The sequence below is a fragment of the Drosophila kikkawai genome, chromosome 3R (genome assembly GCF_030179895.1).
Source record: "Drosophila kikkawai strain 14028-0561.14 chromosome 3R, DkikHiC1v2, whole genome shotgun sequence".
Taxonomy (NCBI): Eukaryota; Metazoa; Arthropoda; class Insecta; order Diptera; family Drosophilidae; genus Drosophila; species Drosophila kikkawai.
The window spans coordinates 17,549,865-17,573,057 of NC_091731.1; the positions used below are offsets into that span (position 1 = coordinate 17,549,865).

The following is a 23,193-nucleotide window of genomic DNA, read 5'->3' on the forward strand; positions in this document are numbered from 1 at the left end:
CATGGGAGTTCCGGCAGCACAGCACGCTAGTCACTTTAGGAGACCTGGCCACACTGAAATATTGGAATAAACAGAATTTAAGTTTATTTATTTAATGTTTTTAAGCATGTACAAAGTATAAAAATCAATGAAACCAATTATTATTAGATATTTATGGTGAGCATAAAACGGCGGTCACCGAGTTATGAGACATTTCTCACATATGGTCTTCAATTGGCTAAAACTTAGATTTCACCATGGATGAGACGAACAATAATAACACGCAGTTAGTGGAAAAAGAGCCGGTAAAATGCGCTGAAAAACGAGTCAATACTACCTTAGAGAACCAGGAAACCAAGAGACTGAAGACAGACAACGACCATCATGTGGAAGCCGCGTCCCGTCCACCTCCCCAGAGCCCAAAAAAGCGGCTACAACTTAATGGGAAGCCCAAGCACAGCAAGGATCTAAACTTTATGTACGGCAACTATAAGCACTACTATGGCAAACGAATTCTGGATAAGGAGTTCCACGACATTCGCCTGGACATACTGGGCTCCCAGCCGGAGTTGTTTCGCCACAAACAGCTCCTGGACATCGGCTGCAACTCCGGCCATCTGTCAATCCAGATAGCACGGAAGTTCGAAGTAAAAAGCCTCGTGGGCCTGGACATAGATCGCAGTCTGGTCAAGGACGCACAGACCACCATTAACCAGCTGAAGCGCCAGGCCGAACCTGGGTCTGGCCAGGGATTCCCCCACAACATACGTTTCGTGCAGGGGAACTATGTGCTAGAGGACGACATACTGTTGGAGATCGAGCGACCGCAGTTCGATGTTATACTCTGCCTGTCGGTCACCAAGTGGATCCACCTCAACTTCTGTGATGCCGGCCTGAAGCAGGCTTTCCGCCGCATGTACCAGCAGCTGCGCCCTGGAGGCAAGCTAATCCTGGAGCCCCAGTCCTTTGATGGCTACAAGCGACGCAAGAAACTATCGGTGAGTGTGGATACCAACTTAATAAATAAAAGCTTCTTTCAATTTTACATACTAATTTAATTAAACTCCATTTTTCCAGGAACAAATTAGGGAAAACTACAATTCCATTAAATTCCGCCCTGAAGAATTCACCGAATATCTATTGAGCTCAGAAGTAGGCTTTGCCAACATGGAACTCATGGGCACTCCCGACCACTGCGAGGCCGGATTCAAGCGTCCCATTCAGATCTTCACCAAAACGTGAAGATTTCGTGATAAAGGAGAAAGGGAATTTAGCTGTGATTTGTTGGTCAAATATACAAACTTTAATAAATATGAAAACAGAGATGAGATCTTGCTATAATTTTTGTTAAGTTGAACGTTTATTTTTATTGGGCGAATTCGGAACCTTCTCCAAGATGTCTGGCAGCTGCTTGAGCAACTCCTCGGCTGTAAGCTTAAAGTCGCTGTCTGCCCAAAGGATCTTCAGTTCGTTTAAAACGAATCCAAGACGTATGCCTTTAAGGCCGTGGCCACTTAAAACATTTCCCTTTATGGGAAAATCCGGCTTTACCCAGGCCTTGAGCTGATTATAAAGTTCCACTTTATTTGAGTACTTTAACAACTGCTCGACGTAATCACGATTGACGTACTGTTGCAGGCACAGCTTCTGGTAGTCACGTAGAGTTGTGTATTCCGTATCGACCTGGTGGTTTAGTTTAAAAATGATTTGATTTTCAAATTAATTGAACGATTATGTGTGCGACGTTACCTTTTCCCGCTCCTGGGAGATGAAGCGAGCCAAATCCCGTTCATAGGCAGACAGCTTCAAACGCTTGTGTAAAGCCATGGCATCCTCCACAGAGTGTAGCAGTCCAGACATGTACAAAATGGGATAATGCGGCTTTTCAAACTGCTCCAGGACGCCGCACAAACGCTGGAACTCCTCCAAATTGGGATTTTCAGGGAGCCCGATGTGCTCGAAAAGCTTGCAACTATGGATCTCCAGTAGTAATTCGGATCCAAAATTGCCAACCACTATCTTTTTAAGCTCCATCCAAATGCGTTCGCCGCTAATCCTAGCCAAACCTTCGGCATTCTCTTTAATAGCTGCCAGAGTGGCCTCATCGTGGTTGTTAGCATCCTTGGCTATGCGCCCGTAAAAACGAAAGTAACGCAGGATACGCAAGTAATCCTCTTTTATGCGAATGTCTGCCTCGCCAACGAATATCACACGGCGCTCCTGCAGATCGTCGTAGCCAAAGAAGTAGTCGTACACGGTGCCATCGAAGCCCAGAAACATGGAGTTGATAGTCAGGTCGCGACGGTTCGCGTCCAGTTGCCAGTCGGTGGTGTACACAACATCTGCGTGCCGGCCATCGGTGCGGATATCAATGCGCAGTGTTGTCACCTCGAAGTTCTCCTTGTCATTGATCCGGGGCGTAATGGTTCCGTGCTTTTCGCCATTCGCGTTAATCATCCGCACCTCCTCCTTTTCGAACATAGCCTTCATCTGGTCCGGAGTTGCGGTGGTGGCAAAGTCAATGTCTTTTGGCGGAATACTCATCAGAATGTCACGAACAGCGCCGCCAGCGATCCGCAACTCGTAGTTGTACTTCTTGAACAGACCCACCAGTGCCTCTAGCTCGGGCGTGAATATGCTCCTGAATTCGGGTGTGTCTACCTTTCGGAACGCTGGATTCTGGCGCATCCTGGGAGCTTTTCCCAGCTGGGCGATCGCCTCCGGAGAGACTTCCCGGGCTCGAATTGGACTCGGCGCCATGCGGCTGCCCTGACGGAGGCTTAGCGAAAGGGAGGCGAATGCTTGTGTGGTCAGTTGGACGAGGTGACGTTGGCCATACATCGATAGGAACAGACAAACAGTAAAATCGTATCCTATTCCTCAATTTGTGTTGTTAATTTTAACCAATAATAAAAATCCTCTTTCGAGTGCAAGTGTGACCAGACTGCGGAAACCTCGTTGCATACCCTATATTGGGAGAGTATATTGGTTTGTTGATACCCAGAAACGTTATATTATCTGATTTATTTAAGACTACTTTGAATAAATCTTTTTAAAACCTTCACAATTTGACTATTATAAGAAGTATAATTAAAAATATCATTTAATATAGAAAAGAATAAATTTATAAGTAATAAACCATTTGTTTCAATTCAATAAAAATCATAACCTAATCGAGGCTTGATCGATCCCCTAAAATTAAAACATATATTAAAAACATAAACAAAGCTTTCATAGGAGGTGATCTTAGGGTATCCCACAGTCGATATTCTTAGCTTACATATAATTTCTTAGTAAAATTTGGTCACACTGATAGAAACCTGTTACATTGTTTACCTCTTCGCTGAAATTTAAACCAATGCCACCGCGATTGCCGATCGCAAGGGTCAGAAACTTCTTGCAGCTAGGACTAAGAACTAGAACGATGAGCTCCCAACCAAGTGTGTACGTTACCCGTCCGGATGTGGATGCCAGCGGACTGGAGTTGCTGCGTAAGAGGTCTGTTTGTGTACCGGCCAATTAGCATATTTAATATTAATATCCATAACATTTGACAGCTGCCAGGTAAGTACCTGGAGCGAGACCCTGCCTGTGCCCCGGGCCGAGCTGATCCGCCAGATAGCCGGAAAAGACGCCCTGTACTGCGCCCTGACTGACAAGATCGACAAAGAGGTGCTGGATGCTGCCGGTTCCCAGCTGAAATGTGTGTCTACCATATCGGTAGGCTATGAGCACATTGACGTGGAGGAGTGCAAGAAACGTGGCATTCGAGTGGGTTACACACCGGACGTGCTGACTGATGCCACTGCAGAATTGACTGTTGCCCTCCTACTGGCCACCAATCGGCGCCTGTTTGAGGCCAACAAGCAGGTGTTCAACGGCGGCTGGAAGTCGTGGGCCCCCATGTGGATGTGCGGCCAGGGTCTAAAGGGGTCCCGGGTCGGACTTCTCGGCTTCGGACGCATCGGGCAAGAGATAGCGGCACGCATTTTACCCTTCAAGCCAGCGGAGATAACCTATACGACCCGCTCGCCACGCCCGCAAGAAGCGGCGGCAGTCAATGCCCGGCACGTGGACTTTGAAGAGATGCTGCGCAACTCTGACTTTATCGTTGCCTGCTGCGCCCTGACTCCACAGACCAAGGAGATCTTTAATGCCGCGGCCTTCCAAAAGATGAAGTCCAACTGCATCTTTATCAACACGGCGCGCGGCGGTGTCGTGGATCAGCATGCATTGTACGATGCTCTGAAGAACAACACAATCCAAGCTGCTGGGTTGGACGTGACCACACCAGAGCCCCTGCCCTTGGATGACCCTCTTCTCAAGCTGGACAATGTGGTTATTCTGCCGCATATTGGCAGTGCTGATATTGAGACACGGAAGGAAATGTCTCGTATAACGGCTAGAAATATATTAGCCGGGCTGGTTGGCGAGAAGATGGAAGCTGAGGTAATACTGTAGATGCAAAGATAGCCTGGCTCTGCTAGAATTGCTGATTATATATAACCTTATTGGGTATAAATGTTAATAAAAGGTCAAAAAGTAATGAACGAACTATGGGAAATATCATTGAAAATTGAAAATAACCATAATAAAATATTGAAAGTACTCAGAGTCCGGTATGAGCCAGGCGGTTATGTAAACCAAGTAAGCAAAATACATTAGAATTGAAAAGCCTTCTAAAGGGAAATTAGAATGAGCCATTTAAATCATAATTTAATCTTATTTATTGGATTGGAGAAGTCCAAGGCCAATCAAAACAATTAAGCTGCGGCTGCGGCTAATCCTCGCCAGGCGGCAACGGTTGATTAAGATCGCTGCTGGGTGGCGGAACAGGTTGCGGCGCTAATGATGTCAAAACGGGAACTGTAGAGATGACGCCAATTTCCTCAGGATCCTGAACCTCTTTTTTAATGTGCTCAGCGCTGATGTAGCCGCCACTTTCGTCCTGAAAAAAAAAACAAGTTAACAGTATTTCGATCAATTCAAAACCTTACTTCAATTTTGATAGTTACCGTGACGAATACATCCACCGCCTTCCCGGATATGATGTCCAGCACCTGCTGGGTGATTCCACTTCCGTTCATCGGCTCATCCTGCATACTTTCCGCGTACTCGGACAATGCTGGTCTCAAGTCGGGGCACTGCTGAAGAGCGTCCACCAGCTGTGCGGGCGGTAGGTGCAAAAGTATCGGCAGGGATTGCGGCTTCATTCGCTGCACTGTCTTGAGGAAGCCCTCCCAGATGACCTTCTGCCGCCAGACCTGCTTCATTATCAGCCGCTGCAGCAGGTTCATCACGAAATTGGCGAGGCGCGGATACAGTGTCAGGCTCTGGATGGTGGTACGCATCATTAGAGTGGGCAGCGGGATGACCTCCACCAGCTGCTGCAGCACCGCCATCAGCACCTCTTGGGTGTACAACTCGCGTTCGGCCAGGCACAGGGAGGTGGCCTTTACGACGGCCTTCAAGTCACTGACATTGGGGTCAATGGTATGCAGGGCCACTAGGAGGTCCGTTGGCGACAGGGCCATCGTCTGGTTAGCGAACTCTGCTCCGATCCCGAGCAGCCGGTTGAACACTTCCTTTACGACTGCCGGATTCAGTTTGATCAGCTTAGGGAGCAGGGCGATGAGCTCTGCGCGTGACAGTCCACTCAGAATGGGTATCATTACGCGGACATCCTTGACCTTGTGCTGGTAGAGCTCTCGCACCCGGCGCACCAGATCCTGATGGGGCGCCGGTACACGCTCCGTTAGTATGTATATGATACGTATCACGAAGGTCTCCATGCCCTTGGGACAGTCCTCGATGAGTTTCTGCAAGGTTGGGTCCTCCACGCCTAACTTCTTGATCGGATTGTCCAAGCTGCGAAGGATTGTGCGCTTCAGCTCAGCGGAGGTGGCCACAAACACCTGGCTAACTTGCTCCACATAAACTGTTTTGAGAGGTAGAAAGTTGGTAATTATTACATAGAAATAATATGTATATTCTCACCTTCCGGCTTATAGGGCAACAGGGTGAGGGCCAGACCAAGGCACACCTTGGCTGTATCCTCGCGCCAAGCGGCCTCCGCTGTGGGTCGCCCGAATTCCTGCGTGAAAACTGCGGCCGGCGGTGCCTCCTGCACCACAAACTTTAGCCACTCCAAAGCGAACTCATCTATCCGTGCAGGAAGGATTTTGTGGATATGATAAATGCTAACCAGGTGTGCCAGGGCACGATCCCGCAGATCAGCGCGCTCGTGCACAGAGAAATTAAGCAAGGCTCGCACAAAACGATTCTTCCGCGGTGGCCTCAGCACGGCCAGGTCCTTGATGAGCTCCAGTCCATACTGGGAGAACTCATCTACCAGGCACAGCTGCACCAGATGCCCTATTGCGTTCTCTGGAAGAATGGGCGCTTCTAGGTAAGCACGGCGCAGGAGTATAATTTTATCCTTGTGCTCGCAGCGCTCGCCGATGCCGAAAATAAGCTGGTTGAGCAGCTCATTGTAGGCGTGATCCGGACGATTCTCGGTTTTCACGTAGGTGTGCCTGGTGAATCCCTGCAGCAGAGAGTACTCCTCAAACAGCCAGGAAAAGGCCAAGTCGATGCGCTGCTTTACGTCTTCCAAGATGAACTCCATGATGCCGTAGCGAACATTATCCGGAAAGGTGGCGGCTATTACAGTGACCAGCTTGCGCCGCCTAGACGACACGCCTCCCTTGACACACTGTCGCTCCGAGTTGAGGATACGACGAACGGCCTCCGTGAGAAACTTCTCCTTTAGATTTCGCGGCAGAGGCTTTGTGATCTCCTGCAACTTCAGCGTCTTTGCGCGTTCCTTCATCTTTTCAATTACCGTTTGCTCGCCCTTCGCCCGCTCCATGGTCTCGCGCAGCTTCTTGGTTGCCTCCTCTTTTCGCAACAGTTCCTCCTCGCTCATCTTGCGGACGGATTCGTCGTCGACTTCCATGGGAGTAGTATCATCATTAGGCTGCACCGTCTGCACTTGTTTGACCCTCATGGGCGGCTCCCGACTAAAGGTGGCGGCACCTGGGCCGAGACGCTTCTCCGTCAGCTGTTCGCCAAAGATTCTAGATATGTTGCTCACCTGCTGCTGCAGGGACATTTGGCGGATCGGCGTGTACTCGTTCAGGAACATTTGAGGCACTTCAGCCGGAAGATGTGGCAGAAACTCCAGAACCAGATCCACCACGGTCTCAGAAGTGCGCAGATGCTCGGCCAGGAACTTTTCGTTGACTCGAGTGGACTTTTGTTTCTGTCGCTCCAACTCCTCGGTGTCCAGCTCCATCTCCCGCTGCTCACTGGCCAAGCGCGCCTTCTTTGCCAGACTCTGTGCGGCGTTCTCAAGGATGCGCTTCTGACGCCGCGCCGTTTCCTGCTTGTCCATCTTTGGCATCAGCTTCTGTATCTCATTCGACGACGAACCGAGGTCCACCAGCATGCCACGAATAGTGCCGGAGAACTCGAAGGCACCTCGATTCTTCAGCAGCGTTTGCAGCTGCATCTTGAGACTCTTGCGGACAGAACTCACCTGGGAGTCGGTGAGAGTGGGCGGCAGATTGGCGTTCAGCTGCTTGAAGGCCTCCACAACGGCGCCCATGAATACGGGCCGCATTTTGGCCACCGTACATAGGCTACTGGTGCAGGCAATAAGATTGACAGACGAGATATGCGTGGTGCCGTGGAACTGCAGCATGATGTCGAATATATTCTTGCCTTCTTCCTGCAGCTTCTGGCGGCGGAATAGCTTGCAGTGATCCGGCACATCGGCCAGAGAGAAGTCGCCATCGCGCTTGAGGCTATCCTCGTCGGCAAAGCTCTGCAGGATAATGACGCCCTCAAGGAACTTGATGGCGTTGGTGCGAATTCCGTCGTTCTCGTTGTCAATCATGTCCAATACCTGCGCCTTAATGAGGCTTAGTATATTCCAAGCCTGCTCTGCGCTGTCGCCGGGCTCCATGAGGTTGCACAAGTACTGCAAGCCATTCTTGTAAATGCTGCCACAAGCCTGGATCACACGCTTGATAACCTGAGCCGAGTTGTCCCTCAAGAGCATGGATACTATGTTAATCACATGCGGCAGTAGTTCCACCTTCACTCTGCTGCAAGTAGAAAGGAGGGTAATTACTTATTGTGGGTACACCCCCTCCACCCTTCTAACAGCTGATAGTTACCACACTTGCTCCACGAACGCGACCACCTGCTTGCGCACCTCCATGTTCTGGTCGTGGGCCAGCGACAGCACCGGTTCCAGGAACTCCTCGGCCAGCTCCGCGCAGGAGCCGAGGACAGTCTCCTGAATCTTGGCCAGCAGCTCGCATTTGGTGGTGGCCGACGCAATTGAGAGTTCATTGCACCACTCAATCACCTGGATGGGAGTTGGAAAGAATGTTCAATGAAAGCCAGCTTTGGCCCGAAAATGCTACTCGCCTTCGCCCGTGCAGTGGCAGTCTTCTCGTCGGTAAAGAGATTGGCCGTCTCCGACACGAACTGACTGCGTCCAATTATGCTATCCATTAGTTTTATTATTCAATATTTATAATTAATATTATTATTTATAACAAGGAATATTGAGAAATTTTCAAGAGGCCGGCACCAGTGTTGCCAAATGAAAATAGCAAATAGCACTTAAAAAAGCCAGATTTGACGGGAAAAGGGCGGACTAGGCATCAGTTGTTTACTACTATTTTTATCGATGATTTATTGGGTGGATAATCGATACAAAGCTGGCAGTAAAATCTGTAATCGATAAAACACACTCTCGATGCATCGATTTACTCACATTTCTTGGGTATTTTAAAAAGCGTGAAAAACGCTTAATAAACTAAATAAGCCGCGTCCCTAGCAGAAAAGTGCAGCCGTGCGTGCCGCAGTCGAGGATTAGTTCGCTTCCGACGTCAAAAGTGCCCAGAAAAGGCCACAAAAACGCAGCAGCCACAGCGCAGTGTTATTGAGCGAGAGGGGGCGCAGCGGATAGGGTGTGTTTGCGTGTGTGTGTGCGGGCGCCGTGTGTATGTGTGCACCAGTGAGTGGGCAGAGGCAGCGGCAGAGGAGTAGCGCCAGCAGCAGCAGCGGATGTAGCTCGTTGCCCGGATCCCGCAGCCAATACCAGGAACCGCAAATCTAAGCGACAGGCACAAAAAAAAAAGTAAACACTGGAAACCCAAGCCGCGGCCGTAGACGAGGCCTCCTGGAACACCATAGCACAGCAGCAGCAGCAGCCGCAGCCGCGTCGGTGACCGCACCCTAATGTCAAATAGCCAAGCGAATGCCGGCAGCAGCTGTAGCGCGGTAGCGGATGAGTCCATCCAGCAGCACACCCCGGCTGCCCCTGTGGCAGCCCCAACGAATGCAACCTGCGCAGCCACGCCAGCGTCGACGCAGCAGCAGCAGCAGGCGGCGCCTCACATAGTCGGTGCCTCAACAGCTGATGCGGGCAGTGGCGTCGCCGTTGGTGTTGGCGTCGGCGAGGGCGTCGGAGTCGGCGCCAATCTAGACTCGTCACCCCGGGAATCCGGCGATGACTCGGAGGACGAGAGCGAAATCCTGGAGGAGTCGCCCTGTGGACGGTGGCTGAAGCGACGCGAGGAGGTAGACCAGCGCGATGTGCCCGGAATCGACTGTGTCCATCTGGCCATGGACACCGAGGAGGGCGTGGAGGTCGTGTGGAACGAGGTGCAATATGCCAGCCTGCAGGAGCTAAAGTCGCAGGAGGAGAAGATGCGGCAGGTGTTCGACAACCTGCTGCAGCTGGACCACCAGAACATCGTCAAGTTCCACCGCTACTGGACGGACACGCAGCAGGTGGAAAGGCCCCGGGTCGTCTTCATCACGGAGTACATGTCGTCCGGTTCGCTGAAACAGTTCCTCAAGCGCACCAAGCGCAATGCCAAGCGCCTGCCGCTGGAGTCGTGGCGTCGCTGGTGCACCCAGATCCTGTCCGCGCTTAGCTATTTGCATTCCTGCTCGCCGCCCATCATCCATGGCAACCTTACCTGTGATAGCATCTTCATCCAGCACAACGGTCTGGTCAAGATCGGCTCAGTGGTGCCGGACGCGGTCCACTATAGTGTGCGGCGGGGCCGGGAGCGTGAACGGGAGCGGGAGCAGGAACGCGAACGGGGAGCCCACTACTTCCAGGCACCGGAGTACGGGGCCGCCGATCAGCTGACCGCCGCCCTCGACATCTACGCTTTCGGGATGTGCGCCCTGGAGATGGCCGCCCTGGAGATCCAGCCCAGCAACAGCGAGTCAACTGCCATAAACGAGGAGACCATTCAGCGCACAATCTTAAGCCTGGAAAGCGACCTGCAGCGCGATCTAATTCGAAAGTGTCTGAACCCGCAGCCGCAGGATCGGCCCAGCGCCAACGATCTGCTCTTTCACCCACTGCTCTTTGAGGTGAGTAAATCTGGTACTCTTACAAGTACCTGTTTCGGGAGGGATTTGAAATTAACTGAAATTCGGTCCAAATGTATATTCTGAAAACTTTCTACGGCATGACCAACATCCTCTAAATTTATTGACCATTAATCCCCAGGTTCACTCCCTCAAACTGCTGACCGCCCATTGTCTGGTCTTTTCGCCCGCCAACCGCACCATGTTCTCGGAAACCGCCTTCGACGGACTAATGCAACGCTACTACCAGCCGGACGTGATAATGGCCCAGCTGCGGATGGCCGGCGGACAGGAGCGGCAGTATCGCCTCGCCGACGTTTCCGGCGCCGACAAGCTGGAAAAGTTTGTCGAGGACGTAAAATACGGTGTTTATCCGCTAATAACGTACAGCGGCAAGAAGCCGCCCAATTTTCGCTCACGGGCCGCCTCTCCGGAGCGGGCTGACTCCGTGAAATCCGCCACACCGGAGCCGGTAGACACTGAGTCGCGGCGCATTGTTAATATGATGTGCAGCGTGAAGATCAAGGAGGACAGCAATGACATAATAATGACAATACTGCTGCGCATGGATGACAAAATGAACCGGCAGCTGACATGCCAGGTGAACGAGAACGACACGGCGGCGGATCTCACCAGCGAACTGGTGCGCCTGGGTTTCGTACACCTGGACGACCAAGACAAGATCCAGGTGCTGCTGGAGGAGACGCTGAAGGCAGGTGTCATGAGCGACGGTGCCGGGGCAGAGAGCTCGGGTGCGGGCGTGACCACCACTGCGACCATGGCGGCACTGCAGCAGCTAGAGCGCAACTGGTCCATTTCCTCGGATGCCGACAAGCAGACAACTGCCGTGATGTATGTGTCGCAGGAGCAGCACCCGGATCCGGATGTCGATGTGGAGCAATCGGGCACGACGAGCAATTAGAAGAGAGAGTATCAGCTTAGTATTCAGGGGCAGGACGGCCGGCGCGTATTGTTTTTATTATATTGGGAATTACACATTACGATTTTATTACTACTATTATTTGTTATTTTTATATATATGTCGGAGATATCCGTTATTTAATTTAACCGTAGTCGAGCCAGCGAGTTCTGTTCGCCTGCGCAGTCAAATCGAATCTGTCATCACGCCACTTTTCCTGTGGCCCTTTCACCTTTTCTTACTTTTCACTCAGATGTCATTCCTAGACAATCTCAAGCTGTCTCTCTCATTCTCTCCTATTGTTGCGACAGACGAACAGACCTCACTCAGTAACACTCCTGTTACCGACTCAACTGTCATTGCGCCTGCGCGCCAGCGACACCTACAGGCTACCAATACCTGAGCATGCCGAATAGTTCTGTTGCCATAGCAACAAGCTTTCCAAATTTGCACTTAGCAACCAACTCGCCGACACGGCCATCCTGACAATTCACGCGTCCTCGCGTGACGTGTCTTCTAATAGCTCTAAACATAACTGTCATTTTCATTTATCATTCTCTCTTTTTTTCTCTCTTTGGTCTCAACTTAACATTTCATTTTATCTGTTTTATTCATGTCAAATAAGCTTTACTTTTATTTCTTCTCGCCACTTCATTCTCTTCTCGTACCAAATCTGTATCTTCTTTCTCTGCTCGTACCACAACTCTTACTCAACATCTCTTCATCAATTTATACAGGCTCTTGCTGCACACTTTGCAACGCTCACACGCACCTCTTGCGTCACGGTCTCTCTGGACCCTCACAGCCTTATAAATGATTCCACCAACGAGTGCCTCAGTCGGCGATCTCTCGCTTACACTTCTAGTGTCTTCAAATGTTAGTTTGGCAGGATAACCTTTCGAAACCATAGAGTACAAGCTCTTTTCGTATTTCAAAAGGCTCCGCTTCACATATTCTGACCATAGGAATAAAGTAGGCCCTGTTTCATGTGATCCGACACGGCCTTCCTGACAAATCACACGTCCTCGTGTGTTAACTTTAAATCACAGTATTCTAAAATTTCAGTACTCGTTACATTTTATTGTTAACAAACATTTCATTAATTTTCTAAACATGAGTATTGAGGCATTTAGACAAAATAAGCATCTTGGTTTCATGATAACATAACAAATTACATCTTCATTTTAATCATAATTTACAATTCAGACTTCTCTAATTACATAGCTTTATCAACTGGTGTATTTCCTTTTACACCCACATACTGACCCCCGCCATAACAATTCCTTCTGTTATGGTGCGGTCTCCACTGACCCCCGCCATAACAATTCCTTCTGTTATGGTGCGGTCTCCACTGACCCCCGCCATAACAATTCCTTCTGTTATGGTGCGGTCTTTATATCCCCTCTTGGGATTCCAAGGCATCAACCGTGCCATCCATATCATCATTCCCCACATGGGAATCAGACGCATCTCCACTTGAGTCGTCTAAATCTTTAATCAACTTTAATCTTTAATCAATCAACGTCATTGCTTATTTTGTCTATTTGGCTATGCCCTCAAAAACTCATGCGCATACTTATAAAAGTTCGCTTACTTGACAGATATCTCAAAACATATCAGCCACCATCAAGCTTTTCTATAAACTCTGTTTGGTGCCGATCTTCATTTTCATTTTCCATCTTCATTTCTTTCTCTTTTCTCTCTCATTCTTAACATATTTTCCATTTTCATTTTTCATTTTAAATTAATCTTGCCCTATCAAAATTAGTGCTCTTCCGAACCAGCATAACGTAACTTTAAATTTCTCTTTCTTTATACTTTTCTCTGTGTCATGTGGTGGTATCAAGCCCAAAGGGTGGGTCCGATTGGCATCTCTTAAGGGCTTGCATTGGTTGCACTACTAACTGTGCAGTTCGCCGCAAGTTGCACCCCGCCAAGAGCATCTTCCCATCACCTCTGCGGTCCTGGTATCCAGCCAGATGACTACTTTACAACTTTACACATGATACAATTTTCAACAATCTTTAAACTTAGTCATTTCCAACAATTCTGATAAATATTGCTGGGTCTATTTTTTCCAACCCAAACACATAACGGATTTATAACCTTGATTAATAACTATCCAACAAAATTTAAGGGACACTACTGGCAGATAACATTGCCTCACACCTCTCTGTATTCTTTAAAATCCCTCTTCGTAACTCAAGTTAATTTCAATTATTTTTAGTTGTTTATAAACTATACCAATAAATCCTGAATCCTGAAGTTGATCAGTCGGTCATTTGAGATTTCCATTCTAAGTTCAGACGTTTTTCTGTCAATTTATTTTTATTTATCGGAGTTAAATCAGTCATGTGAATTCTGGACACAAAAAGAATTCCACAATTGCCTTGCGCTTTCTCTTCCTCTACTCTATGATGCACTTCAGTTAATTTTTTTTTTTTTTTTTTAGAAATGATTACATCTGCAATAAGTATAGACTACAAACTCTCATCTGAGCAAACAATGCCAAAAATGTCAGAATAATTGCACGCCAACCAATATTTCCAATTCATACAAAGGCTACTTGGACTCCACAAGACACATAGTTCTACCAATATATCCACCAACATAAGGGTCTCCATTAATTAGGTGTATTAGCATTGGACCATATCCACAAGAGCTTATATCTGTTTCAAATTTGATCAGATGTTTCGAACCCACAAATAACGATTACAGGCTCATTTGTAATAATATTAAAAACGTTCGTTCCAATTTCTGAATATCGTCATTTCACTTAAAGATACTTGAAGCCGAAGAATCTGTCTCATGATCTGAGAAAATCGAGGCACACGTTTTTGAAAATAAGGCACCAATTCAATAAATGGTCTTACGACGGTCTCTTAATTGCACCGATTAAAAGGACGGACCTTTAACGTAAGGATTTTCTAGGAATTGGGTCTGATTTCTCCACCGCACACCTCATAGCTCAGATACTGCGTAGTAGGTTCAAGAAACCCACATTTGGTAACGTTAAATGGCAACTCTGGTACAGTCAACACATTTAATACAGCCTTCGGAAAGCCTTTTCTTCCGAGTTTGCCATGATTAACATGCATCTATGTAAACTATCGCAAATAATCATGATAAATTCCAAACGCCTTAACATTTGCATGATGAAGGTAGAAGATGCACTCTACAAACCAAACGGCACGGCAGACCAAACAGACGGCAACTCGTAATTTTAATTAATTATTTTTCAACAGAAACATTTTTCCTTCACAGGGTCTGACATAAGCGGCAAAGGCCACTGTCCGAAACCATTTTCGAATATTGCTTCCGATAGTCTAAGCACAACCTATCGTAGCACAGGGCTCGCCAATGGGAAGGCAGATGTGCAAACAACACTGCAATCAAACACATCTCTATTCCCATCTTTTAGCCAATTTAGCTCCCAAATCAAAGAATAATTGGAAAGGGCTCACCCGATACTGTCACTGTTGAATCACACAAATCAACTCGCTTCTACATGCAGCTGATGCTGCCGCTCGCAGCCGCTGATACCCATCTCGTGCACACAGATGCAATGTGACCACCGTTATCACGCCTGAAGTGCGTCACTCCAGCTCTCCGCACTTCAGCCGCAGTTCCGCCAGTGTGCTGTTGTTGTTGTCTTCCATTCTTCCCCAAATTTTCTGGCCGACACTGATGACACTTGCAACCGTCCGGCTCAACACGCGACCAGTGCATTTGACTGCCTATCACGACTCCGGTGTCTCGCACCGCGCGGCTGCGCAAGCTTTCGATGCGCTACTGAATTTAATATCGACCGAAAATCACTTTATCAGAATGCCCGCGAGGCTATGGTGAATCCCACTTCTGATGTCGGAGATATCCGTTATTTAATTTAACCGTAGTCGAGCCAGCGAGTTCTGTTCGCCTGCGCAGTCAAATCGAATCTGTCATCACGCCACTTTTCCTGTGGCCCTTTCACCTTTTCTTACTTTTCACTCAGATGTCATTCCTAGACAATCTCAAGCTGTCTCTCTCATTCTCTCCTATTGTTGCGACAGACGAACAGACCTCACTCAGTAACACTCCTGTTACCGACTCAACTGTCATTGCGCCTGCGCGCCAGCGACACCTACAGGCTACCAATACCTGAGCATGCCGAATAGTTCTGTTGCCATAGCAACAAGCTTTCCAAATTTGCACTTAGCAACCAACTCGCCGACATATATATACCTATATATGTATATGTATGTATGTATTTGAAATAATATTTATGTATGTATGTACCATAAACGATGTTGAACCAGGCTTCCAGGCTACAGATTTCGATGGCATATATAGGACAAACAAAAACACATACACACCACACGAAGGTGGGCTTCATTGCTTCAAGACAAGGCTGAAAATCGTTGGAACAGAGAGGTACGGCAGGGTCTGTCGGAAAATGTTGGTAATCTTTCTAAAAATTCGCACTATTCTTGGGGAAACATGTTTCCAGACCTCCTCACTTTCGATAACAACGATTTTTGGCCCATATACTGACTCACCCGAATAAAGACACCCTAGTAAACGCAGCTAACGAGCTTACAAAAATCAAAGCATTCACTTAGCACTACTCTGGGAAGAGGGCGCGAATAGAATTCGTAGCTCGCTCCCAGCGCTAGATACCATTCGAATACAAAACTCCAGATACAACGCCACTACGAAGATAATTTTCTAGGACTTGTATATCAAATTTGATCACTTAGCCGTGCCGCCGCGATGAGAACGAAACCTATAAACGCAGTGGATTGTATTTAAATGTATTACAAATATAAACAAATACGCAGGGCCACGAAAGAGAATAAATAAATTATTAAACTAAAAAAAAAAAACTATATAAACACACAAGCAGAGAGCATGCAACAACAACAACAACAATAATACACAACAGACATAGCTACACACTATTATTAAATAAATAAAGATGGCAAACCAGCTGACTACGTGTACTTGCTTCTTACTTAATCCCTGTCCCACTCAATTGAGTTTATTTTGTGTCCAGCTCATAAATAACAATCAATTAAGTTAGATGAAGCCTAATTGATCAAGGGAAAGATAAAGATAGAGGTTTTCGAGGAAGCCTAAGTGGCCCACTTTTCCTGGAAGAAAATACATTTTATTAGAAAAAAATTAATCTTAGTTCAAAACAAATTATTTTATTTTGTTTGTAATAGAAAGCATATGATAATTCAGTGGAATCCTATTCTAACTCGACATTTGAGTAGTTATGTAGCTACCCGCATGGGGTATTATTAAAGACCTTAAAATAACAAGGTGAGTAACGGCATACGATAAACCATTTAGTGAGTGTTCTTGCTTGATTTTGTGCTAACAATTCAAAAGTATCGTATCTTGTTATTATAAGGCCTTTGGTAGAATCCATTTTTATCAAATTTCATTGACTTTCTGCTTAATGATAATATAAGGTAAAGGGGTACCCACAGAAACCTATTTGCTTTGGAAATTCATTGAAATTGGCAACTTACATATGTACATATGTATGTTCTTGCAGCCATTTTTGGGTCAGCAAATTTCTCTGCCGACCCTCTGCCGTACACTTACACTATAAATTAAGCAACCTTTGCTTTTTTTTCTTACTCATACAAATGCATTGGTGCCTATCACTGATGAAAAGCACTCAAAGTATTTCTGTGGCACCCCGACTAAGTTTATAATTAAGCACACGCCTGTGCTGGAGCTTCGACTTCCTTTGGCTCCGGAGTGGCGGCCAACTTAATGCGCTTGCACTGCCTCTCTTCTGGCTCGTCATCGCTGAAACCCTCTTCCGATGCCGCAACCGTAGCCTTCTCCGATTCACTCTCTGCCGGGACCACCACTCGAACCGGTTGCTCCTTTTCATATAGCTCCAAGAGCTTGTTGCCCTCATAAAGGACAAAAGGTAAAGTGGCTCGCTGATAATAATCCGGCAGAAGCTCCAGGTTGTTGATCACTGTGTCCAGCATGTGAGACTTTTCGCACCAAATTCCGGGTGCGTCGTTTCGCACCGGATTGATGTGGACATGCAGGTGGTAGAAGGACGGCTGATAGTGGAAGTACATGCGCAGCTGGTTGGGATTTAGGCCGTAGCGCTTGAAGATAGCGTCCTTTGCCGACTGACGCAGGTTACGCAGTAGATCCAGGTGGCTAGCATTTAGATCACGAAGCGATTTTAGATCATGCTTATGGACGATGCCTAGCAGGTACAAGTTCTCTACATTCCGCCCGTCCCATTTGAGATCGGGCAGCAGGATGAAGCCAGTCTCCGGATCCTTGTCCTCGAAAACGATCCTCTCCGTCTCCTGCTTGTGCTCGAGTATGTTGTACACCCACTCCAAGGAGAATTGGCTTGAGGAGAGGTAAGGAAGAGTTATCTTTTCGTAGAGCTCTGGAGTCTCCCGAATGAGGTACTTTTGGCAAATGGAATACTTCTCGATATGTTTGTCCGTTGCGGGATATATGACAGTACTTTTGACTCCTGGGTATAGATATTAAGGAGAGTTTTAGGCAACATATTAGATATAAACCTTGTTTATAATTACCACATAGATCTCTGCTGGGCACAACCTGATAACTGCCGTATATATTGTTAACAAACTCGGTGTCCACCTTGAGGTCTGCGCTAAAATAGCTCGGTTTCTTCGGTGATTCCTCGGAGAGCGGCTGAGTGGCGACGTCGCTTTCCCTATAGGCTGCAGGAATTAATGTACTCGATTAGAAATTCATGGGCAATAAATTAGGCCTAACACACCATTTTTCTCGAAAACAACAATAGCGTCGTCCGTTTCCGAAAGGTCTGGGAAAGTGCCGAGCAGGGAAATGCTTTTCCGTACACTATTGTTGCTTAGTATGCGCTTTAGCCGGAACTTTGACAAGTCGTACGTCGGCAAGTTGGATTCTGTGCTTTTTTCCGCTGGTTCCGGCATTTCTATTGTTTTTTTTTTCTCTTTAAATTAGTAGAAAATAATTTACTTGCGGCTTTTTTAGAGGTGCAGTGTGACCGTAGCTGGGATTTTAAAATATATTAAGATACGGCTCTCGACCAGTGTTGGGTAATTTCATCTTTAATGTTGTACTAAATTGTACTAATTTGACGAACATGTACTAAATGGGTTTTTCTTCAATCTTCTGAGGTTCATTTTCAAAATATTCTCTCAAATCTTCCGATTTGACATTTACATATATAGATATATATGGAGCTTTTCTTTAATAATAAAGCAGAAAGAGTGAGAAGTTTCAAGAATGTATGTCGAAGAAACCAGCGGCAAGAAATGCGATGTGACCAGCCTTGGGGGACTTTTCAGTATATTTATTATTCAGTAATATCCGCCATCCAAACTGCGGTCATATTGCTTGTTTTTTTAATTGTTTTATTTTGTTTTCGGAGCGATTGTGTCGCGAAATGGACATCGATAAGATCTGCCTGACCTGCCTCAGCTCGACGGGCCCGTTTCTGTCCATTTATGACAACGGAACGGGTAGCTGCCTGGCCGACATGCTCAGGCAATTCACAAAAACTACGGTAAGGGCCGCGAATTCCTTGAGTAATCCCAGTATTAATTCGGGTGATTTCTCTGTTTTATAGCCGCGTCGCAACGATAATCTGCCCGAGAAGGTGTGTCTGGGCTGTTTGAGTGAAATAAACCACTGCTACACGTTCAAGATCATGTGTGAGAATTCCAGTCGAACTCTGCGCCAATTGCTGCCGAATGCCCTTCCCGAGGAGTCCGAGTCGGACAAGGCGTCAAATAAACAGCCGGTGTCCACCATAGATCAGGCTGTGCAGACGCCCAATTGGGAGCCCAGCCGTTGCACGGTGTCCGCCCAAACGGAGGAAGTGGTCATAGAGGACAGCAGCCTGTGTAAGCGGAGGATTTCATTGCACTTGGACGACGGAGATGGGGATGGTGAAGGAGAGGTATTCGACTACGAGCTGACCGATGAGCCCATGGAAAAGGCGACCAGCATAATCCTACAAGTACAGCAAAGCATGAAAGTAGAAAAGGAGGCCGTCTTCTCGCAGGCCAATGTCCTTTACGAGGGCGATGACAACGATTTGGAACGGCAGATAAGGGAGTGCAATCTGGCCATTTTTGACAGTGTCGAGAACGAGGCTGCAGTTGTCCAGGTGCCAAGTGAACAGGTGAGCACAAGAAAAAGAGCAGCTAAACTTCTTGTGCAGCAGCAACAGCATGAAGAGAAGGGGGAGCAATTTATTAAACAGGAAGCTCAGCCGGAAAAGAAAACCTCTCGTCGGAGGGCAGCTGAGAAACAGGAGCTGCACACCATGTCGTCGGCGTCGTCTTCGTCGACTTCCCCCTCGAAGCAGCTGCGAATGGGAAACAGCCACAGACCTGTCAACTCAGCAGCCACCTCGTCCTCGGCGGTCGAGGGAACAAGCCCAGCAGCGCCAGGAGCTGCCTTGGTAGCAGAGCTGAAATACCACTGTGATCGCTGTAATGCTGGCTTTGCATTGGAGAAATCTCTAATTATTCACAAGAGGCAGAACAGCTGCACGAACCGCAATTTTAAGTGCGATGAGTGCGAACGGGTCTTTGTGTCGCCAGATCACCTGGCCGAGCACCGGGCCAATCATGGCGCTCACAACTGCCCGGAATGTGGGTTAAAGTGCGAGTCCAAGGAGCAGCTGGGCAAGCACATGGTGCAGGGCCACAAGCGGAATCTACGCAACCAATGCAACGTTTGCCAAAAAGGTGAGTCTGCTTTTAAGTTCACAGTAAAAGACCTAAAACCATCTGTTTCACAGTCTTTACCATGCTGTCAACTCTGCGTGACCACATGCGAATCCACACCGGCGAGAAGCCATTTGTGTGCAATATCTGCGGCAAGAGCTTCACACAGAATGCCAATCTGCGCCAGCACAAGCTACGCCACTCGGAGACAAAGAGCTTCAAGTGCGAGCTTTGTCCACACTCGTTCGTTACCAAGGCGGAGCTGGCCTCGCACGCCCGCACCCACACAGGGGACAAGCCCTTCGAGTGCGAGGTGTGCTCGGCCAGGTTCACCACCAGTTGCTCGCTGGCCAAGCACAAGCGCAAGCACACCGGAGAGCGGCCCTACGCCTGCGATCTGTGCCCGATGAGGTTCACAGCCCTAAATGTGCTCAAGAACCACCGAAGAACGCATACGGGCGAGCGTCCATATGTGTGCCCATTCTGCTCGAAGACCTTTACGCAGCGCGGCGACTGCCAGATGCATCAGAGGACACATCAGGGCGACCGAATCTACATTTGTCCAGTGTGTAACGAAGAGTTTAAGTCAATGCCGGAGATGCGGACGCATCTCTCCGGACACGAGCAGCACGACAAGCGCCTGGTGCACTTTACCCTGATTAGCAACAAGGAGAATGGTAGCGGTGCCCTCGAGGATGACCTCAACGAGATGGCCGAGTCGACGCTGATGATATAAGCGTTTAACCAGTGATATTTTTAAGTGCACAAATTACGATTTAGTTCTCCCTGAAAAAAAAGGGGATGCATCCCACCTCAACGGTGTGTCTATCCTTGCTGCACCCCACACACACACGCACACACACATTATTCGACTGCTGTTCGTTTCCACTTGTCCACTTCTCCCCAGCGGGAATACAATTTATGTCGAAAACTCACAACTTTAGAACATCTTTAGTCTTAACTTAGTGGCTAGGTTGTAGATACAAATAAAAGCTTAAATGGTACATTGCAGTGTCGTCTCCTCATTGCTAGTAGAACTGACCATATTGCCCCGCTGGCTGCAGGGCCGTCGACGTGGAGGCTACGACGGAGGTCTCGGGCAGAAGCAGGGCGGCTGTGGAGGGCGGACCGCTCGTGACCGGCGGATCTCCGTGGAACCAGTTGACTAGCTCATGGTGCGCACTTTGGACGCATTTGCGCTGGTCCGCAATCAGGTTTTCCGAGTATTTCACGTGGTTGGCATATGCATCCTTTTCGTGCTGCACATCCTTGGACATGCGATGCAGATCCTTGAGTATTGCTGATCCCCACAATTGCACGTGGATGTCGGGAATCTTGCTGGCCAGCTGCATTGCCGGCGTGACCATGTTCATGCTCTCCTTGGAGTTGCCAATGCTGAGGAAGACGTGCGAGAGCAATACTAGCGAGCAGCTGGTCAGCCGGTTAAGGTCCTCGGCGTTGGCCATTTTCAGGGTCTCACGGAGAAAGCGCCTGCAAAACAAAAGTAATACGTTAAGGAATATAACCATTGATGTCAAGGATGCTCCACCACTCACTTGGCCTCGTGAAAGCTGTTTTTGTGAAAGGCGTGCAGACCCTGGACGTAGTAAAAGCCCCCCATTAGCGCCTGGCTGCTGTAAGTGTGCGTGTTCTCCGTCGACACAGCGTCAAGTATTTGTTTCAGGTCCGTCTCCCGCTTGGTCCGCAGATAGATTATCGCCAGGTTGAGGTTGGCGAACAGCTTCAGGTCCCTCTCGCTGGTCTCGCTTACGCAAACGAGAAACTGTCGCTCGGCGTGCTCGAAGAAACTGGTTGACATGGAATACAGCCCAACGAGGCAGTGCAGCTGGGCGGAATGCCGTCTCAGCAAACTACGCTGCGGTGCCGCCAGGCATACGTCCCGCGCGGCAGCAATCTCGCGGATGGCCAGTTCCCGGTTTCCCATCACCATGCGGCACATGACAATGTGCTCCAGAAGAATCACCTTGAAAACGGACAGGATGGGCTTATCCTCCTGCTGTTTAAGCTTTTCGATTTGTGTGAGCGCCTTCTCGGTATACTTTTGTGCCTTGTCCATGTAACCCGCCATCATGGAGTGCGACACGGTCACAAGGTAAACCAGCACGTACAGCTGCTCCTTAGGCAGCCACACGAACATCTCCAGCTGATTGGCACCGAAGATAGCCTCGTCCGATGGCCAATTGGGTGCCATTATCGTTTGGATGGACATCTGTAGCTGCTTGAGACTGGGCTTCACAGTCTTCACCTGGCCCAGAGCCAGGTAGTAGCACACCTGCAGGACCAGGAAGAACACCTTGAGATATTCCTTCTGGTGGGGATTGGGTATGTTGTTGTCGATGATTTGGCCCGCAGAGTTGAGCAGGGCGAGCACATCGTTGGTCTTGCGCTCGATCATCAGGATCATGGCGCGCGAAAGCAGGAACAAGACCTTCAGGTACGTGGCGCTCGCCTCGTCGGCGCTTTCCGCACCCACGGCCAGCAGCTCGGACGCCAGGGAGTACTCGCGATCGCTGGCATGTATCTGGGCCAGTTGCAACAGAAGCTTGCAGTGCCAATAGACGTTGTGCTGTGAGAGTTCCACGGCGCGCCGCAGCATCGCCTTGGCCTGGTGCGAGTTCTGGTCCGTTTGCAGATGAAGTTGCGCCAAAAGCGAGGCCGTGTCAAACTTGACGTCAAAGTTGGCCAGCGGCTCGGAGATGCTCCACGCCTTCTCCAAATGATGGCGCGCCAGGTCTATATTCTTCGTGTAGGCCATTAGGATCTGGCCCATTTGCAGGTGCGTCCGCGCCTCGACCTTTGAGGGCGGCATGAATGTGAACAGCGCCTGCAGGCACTGGATGCACTTCTTGATGTTCGGCGGCTGTGAGGTGCGGAAGAACTCCGCCAAGCCGAGCAGCGAGATGTAGCAGGCGTCTTGCGACGCCGCCGCCGAAGTGGAGGCTGATGCGCTCATTTTGGACAGCAATTTCGGTTTGTTTATAGCGTAATTTTGTTTTGTTGTCAATTTCGCGACTGTGCGGTGGTGGCTGCCAGTGTTGGTCAATGCACGCGCTGGTGGTGGCACAAGCTGCAGCTGAAATCGAGCTGTCACTGATATCGAAATGTCACTGATATCGAAATCACGGAAAAGCAAGCGGATTCGTT

The 23,193-nt window shown here is 48.5% G+C and overlaps 8 protein-coding genes across 8 annotated transcripts; 4 read left to right on the forward strand and 4 right to left on the reverse strand.

Annotated features, from left to right (window-relative positions):
• Positions 1 to 1,302, forward strand: LOC108085473 (U6 snRNA methylphosphate capping enzyme Amus). Its single transcript, XM_017182090.3, has 3 exons — positions 1 to 156; positions 229 to 977; positions 1,057 to 1,302. Exons 2-3 carry the CDS (start codon positions 237 to 239, stop codon positions 1,219 to 1,221), a joined length of 906 nt encoding a protein of 301 aa, XP_017037579.1. The 5' UTR covers positions 1 to 156; positions 229 to 236; the 3' UTR covers positions 1,222 to 1,302.
• LOC108085472 (CCA tRNA nucleotidyltransferase 1, mitochondrial) lies at positions 1,260 to 2,932 on the reverse strand. The gene is made up of 2 exons (XM_017182088.2): positions 1,729 to 2,932; positions 1,260 to 1,662 (listed from the first exon to the last, which is right to left on the reverse strand). The coding sequence occupies exons 1-2, from the start codon at positions 2,818 to 2,820 to the stop codon at positions 1,327 to 1,329; spliced, it is 1,428 nt and encodes a 475-aa protein (XP_017037577.1). The 5' UTR covers positions 2,821 to 2,932; the 3' UTR covers positions 1,260 to 1,326.
• A 356-nt stretch (positions 2,933 to 3,288) lies between these two features.
• LOC108085445 (glyoxylate reductase/hydroxypyruvate reductase) lies at positions 3,289 to 4,529 on the forward strand. Its single transcript, XM_017182055.2, has 2 exons — positions 3,289 to 3,477; positions 3,537 to 4,529. Exons 1-2 carry the CDS (start codon positions 3,338 to 3,340, stop codon positions 4,438 to 4,440), a joined length of 1,044 nt encoding a protein of 347 aa, XP_017037544.1. The 5' UTR covers positions 3,289 to 3,337; the 3' UTR covers positions 4,441 to 4,529.
• Positions 4,530 to 4,688: 159 nt separating this feature from the next.
• Sym (symplekin scaffold protein) lies at positions 4,689 to 8,597 on the reverse strand. Its single transcript, XM_017182053.2, has 5 exons — positions 8,419 to 8,597; positions 8,163 to 8,356; positions 5,977 to 8,090; positions 4,995 to 5,917; positions 4,689 to 4,927 (listed from the first exon to the last, which is right to left on the reverse strand). The coding sequence occupies exons 1-5, from the start codon at positions 8,503 to 8,505 to the stop codon at positions 4,760 to 4,762; spliced, it is 3,486 nt and encodes a 1,161-aa protein (XP_017037542.1). The 5' UTR covers positions 8,506 to 8,597; the 3' UTR covers positions 4,689 to 4,759.
• Positions 8,598 to 8,730: 133 nt separating this feature from the next.
• Madm (MLF1-adaptor molecule) lies at positions 8,731 to 16,281 on the forward strand. Its single transcript, XM_017182085.3, has 3 exons — positions 8,731 to 10,389; positions 10,529 to 11,421; positions 15,520 to 16,281. Exons 1-2 carry the CDS (start codon positions 9,238 to 9,240, stop codon positions 11,306 to 11,308), a joined length of 1,932 nt encoding a protein of 643 aa, XP_017037574.1. The 5' UTR covers positions 8,731 to 9,237; the 3' UTR covers positions 11,309 to 11,421; positions 15,520 to 16,281.
• A 193-nt stretch (positions 16,282 to 16,474) lies between these two features.
• On the reverse strand, positions 16,475 to 18,351 carry Dcps (Decapping enzyme, scavenger). Its single transcript, XM_017170718.3, has 3 exons — positions 18,087 to 18,351; positions 17,878 to 18,027; positions 16,475 to 17,813 (listed from the first exon to the last, which is right to left on the reverse strand). Exons 1-3 carry the CDS (start codon positions 18,259 to 18,261, stop codon positions 17,014 to 17,016), a joined length of 1,125 nt encoding a protein of 374 aa, XP_017026207.1. The 5' UTR covers positions 18,262 to 18,351; the 3' UTR covers positions 16,475 to 17,013.
• Positions 18,352 to 18,654: 303 nt separating this feature from the next.
• On the forward strand, positions 18,655 to 21,032 carry LOC108077395 (zinc finger protein ZFP2). The gene is made up of 3 exons (XM_017170693.3): positions 18,655 to 18,857; positions 18,921 to 20,049; positions 20,103 to 21,032. The coding sequence occupies exons 1-3, from the start codon at positions 18,738 to 18,740 to the stop codon at positions 20,762 to 20,764; spliced, it is 1,911 nt and encodes a 636-aa protein (XP_017026182.1). The 5' UTR covers positions 18,655 to 18,737; the 3' UTR covers positions 20,765 to 21,032.
• Mau2 (Mau2 sister chromatid cohesion factor) lies at positions 20,905 to 23,188 on the reverse strand. The gene is made up of 2 exons (XM_017170706.3): positions 21,585 to 23,188; positions 20,905 to 21,519 (listed from the first exon to the last, which is right to left on the reverse strand). The coding sequence occupies exons 1-2, from the start codon at positions 23,000 to 23,002 to the stop codon at positions 21,057 to 21,059; spliced, it is 1,881 nt and encodes a 626-aa protein (XP_017026195.1). The 5' UTR covers positions 23,003 to 23,188; the 3' UTR covers positions 20,905 to 21,056.
• Positions 23,189 to 23,193: the final 5 nt, after the last annotated feature.

What these genes read in the sequence shown, in the direction of transcription:
- LOC108085473 (XM_017182090.3), top strand. Translation starts at nt 237, where the DNA reads ATGGATGAGACGAACAATAATAACACGCAGTTAGTGGAAAAAGAGCCG. An exon ending in AGCGACGCAAGAAACTATCG is followed by an intron (nt 978 to 1,056) that starts GTGAGTGTGGAT and finishes CCATTTTTCCAG; the next exon opens with GAACAAATTAGGGAAAACTA.
- LOC108085472 (XM_017182088.2), bottom strand. Translation starts at nt 2,820, where the DNA reads ATGTATGGCCAACGTCACCTCGTCCAACTGACCACACAAGCATTCGCC. An exon ending in TCTCCCAGGAGCGGGAAAAG is followed by an intron (nt 1,663 to 1,728) that starts GTAACGTCGCAC and finishes CTAAACCACCAG; the next exon opens with GTCGATACGGAATACACAAC.
- LOC108085445 (XM_017182055.2), top strand. Translation starts at nt 3,338, where the DNA reads ATGCCACCGCGATTGCCGATCGCAAGGGTCAGAAACTTCTTGCAGCTA. An exon ending in CTGGAGTTGCTGCGTAAGAG is followed by an intron (nt 3,478 to 3,536) that starts GTCTGTTTGTGT and finishes AACATTTGACAG; the next exon opens with CTGCCAGGTAAGTACCTGGA.
- Sym (XM_017182053.2), bottom strand. Translation starts at nt 8,505, where the DNA reads ATGGATAGCATAATTGGACGCAGTCAGTTCGTGTCGGAGACGGCCAAT. An exon ending in CTGCCACTGCACGGGCGAAG is followed by an intron (nt 8,357 to 8,418) that starts GCGAGTAGCATT and finishes ACTCCCATCCAG; the next exon opens with GTGATTGAGTGGTGCAATGA. An exon ending in GCGTTCGTGGAGCAAGTGTG is followed by an intron (nt 8,091 to 8,162) that starts GTAACTATCAGC and finishes TTCTACTTGCAG; the next exon opens with CAGAGTGAAGGTGGAACTAC.
- Madm (XM_017182085.3), top strand. Translation starts at nt 9,238, where the DNA reads ATGTCAAATAGCCAAGCGAATGCCGGCAGCAGCTGTAGCGCGGTAGCG. An exon ending in TTCACCCACTGCTCTTTGAG is followed by an intron (nt 10,390 to 10,528) that starts GTGAGTAAATCT and finishes ATTAATCCCCAG; the next exon opens with GTTCACTCCCTCAAACTGCT.
- Dcps (XM_017170718.3), bottom strand. Translation starts at nt 18,261, where the DNA reads ATGCCGGAACCAGCGGAAAAAAGCACAGAATCCAACTTGCCGACGTAC. An exon ending in TGTTGTTTTCGAGAAAAATG is followed by an intron (nt 18,028 to 18,086) that starts GTGTGTTAGGCC and finishes TAATTCCTGCAG; the next exon opens with CCTATAGGGAAAGCGACGTC. An exon ending in GCCCAGCAGAGATCTATGTG is followed by an intron (nt 17,814 to 17,877) that starts GTAATTATAAAC and finishes ATCTATACCCAG; the next exon opens with GAGTCAAAAGTACTGTCATA.
- LOC108077395 (XM_017170693.3), top strand. Translation starts at nt 18,738, where the DNA reads ATGGACATCGATAAGATCTGCCTGACCTGCCTCAGCTCGACGGGCCCG. An exon ending in GGCAATTCACAAAAACTACG is followed by an intron (nt 18,858 to 18,920) that starts GTAAGGGCCGCG and finishes TCTGTTTTATAG; the next exon opens with CCGCGTCGCAACGATAATCT. An exon ending in ATGCAACGTTTGCCAAAAAG is followed by an intron (nt 20,050 to 20,102) that starts GTGAGTCTGCTT and finishes TCTGTTTCACAG; the next exon opens with TCTTTACCATGCTGTCAACT.
- Mau2 (XM_017170706.3), bottom strand. Translation starts at nt 23,002, where the DNA reads ATGAGCGCATCAGCCTCCACTTCGGCGGCGGCGTCGCAAGACGCCTGC. An exon ending in AACAGCTTTCACGAGGCCAA is followed by an intron (nt 21,520 to 21,584) that starts GTGAGTGGTGGA and finishes TTTGTTTTGCAG; the next exon opens with GCGCTTTCTCCGTGAGACCC.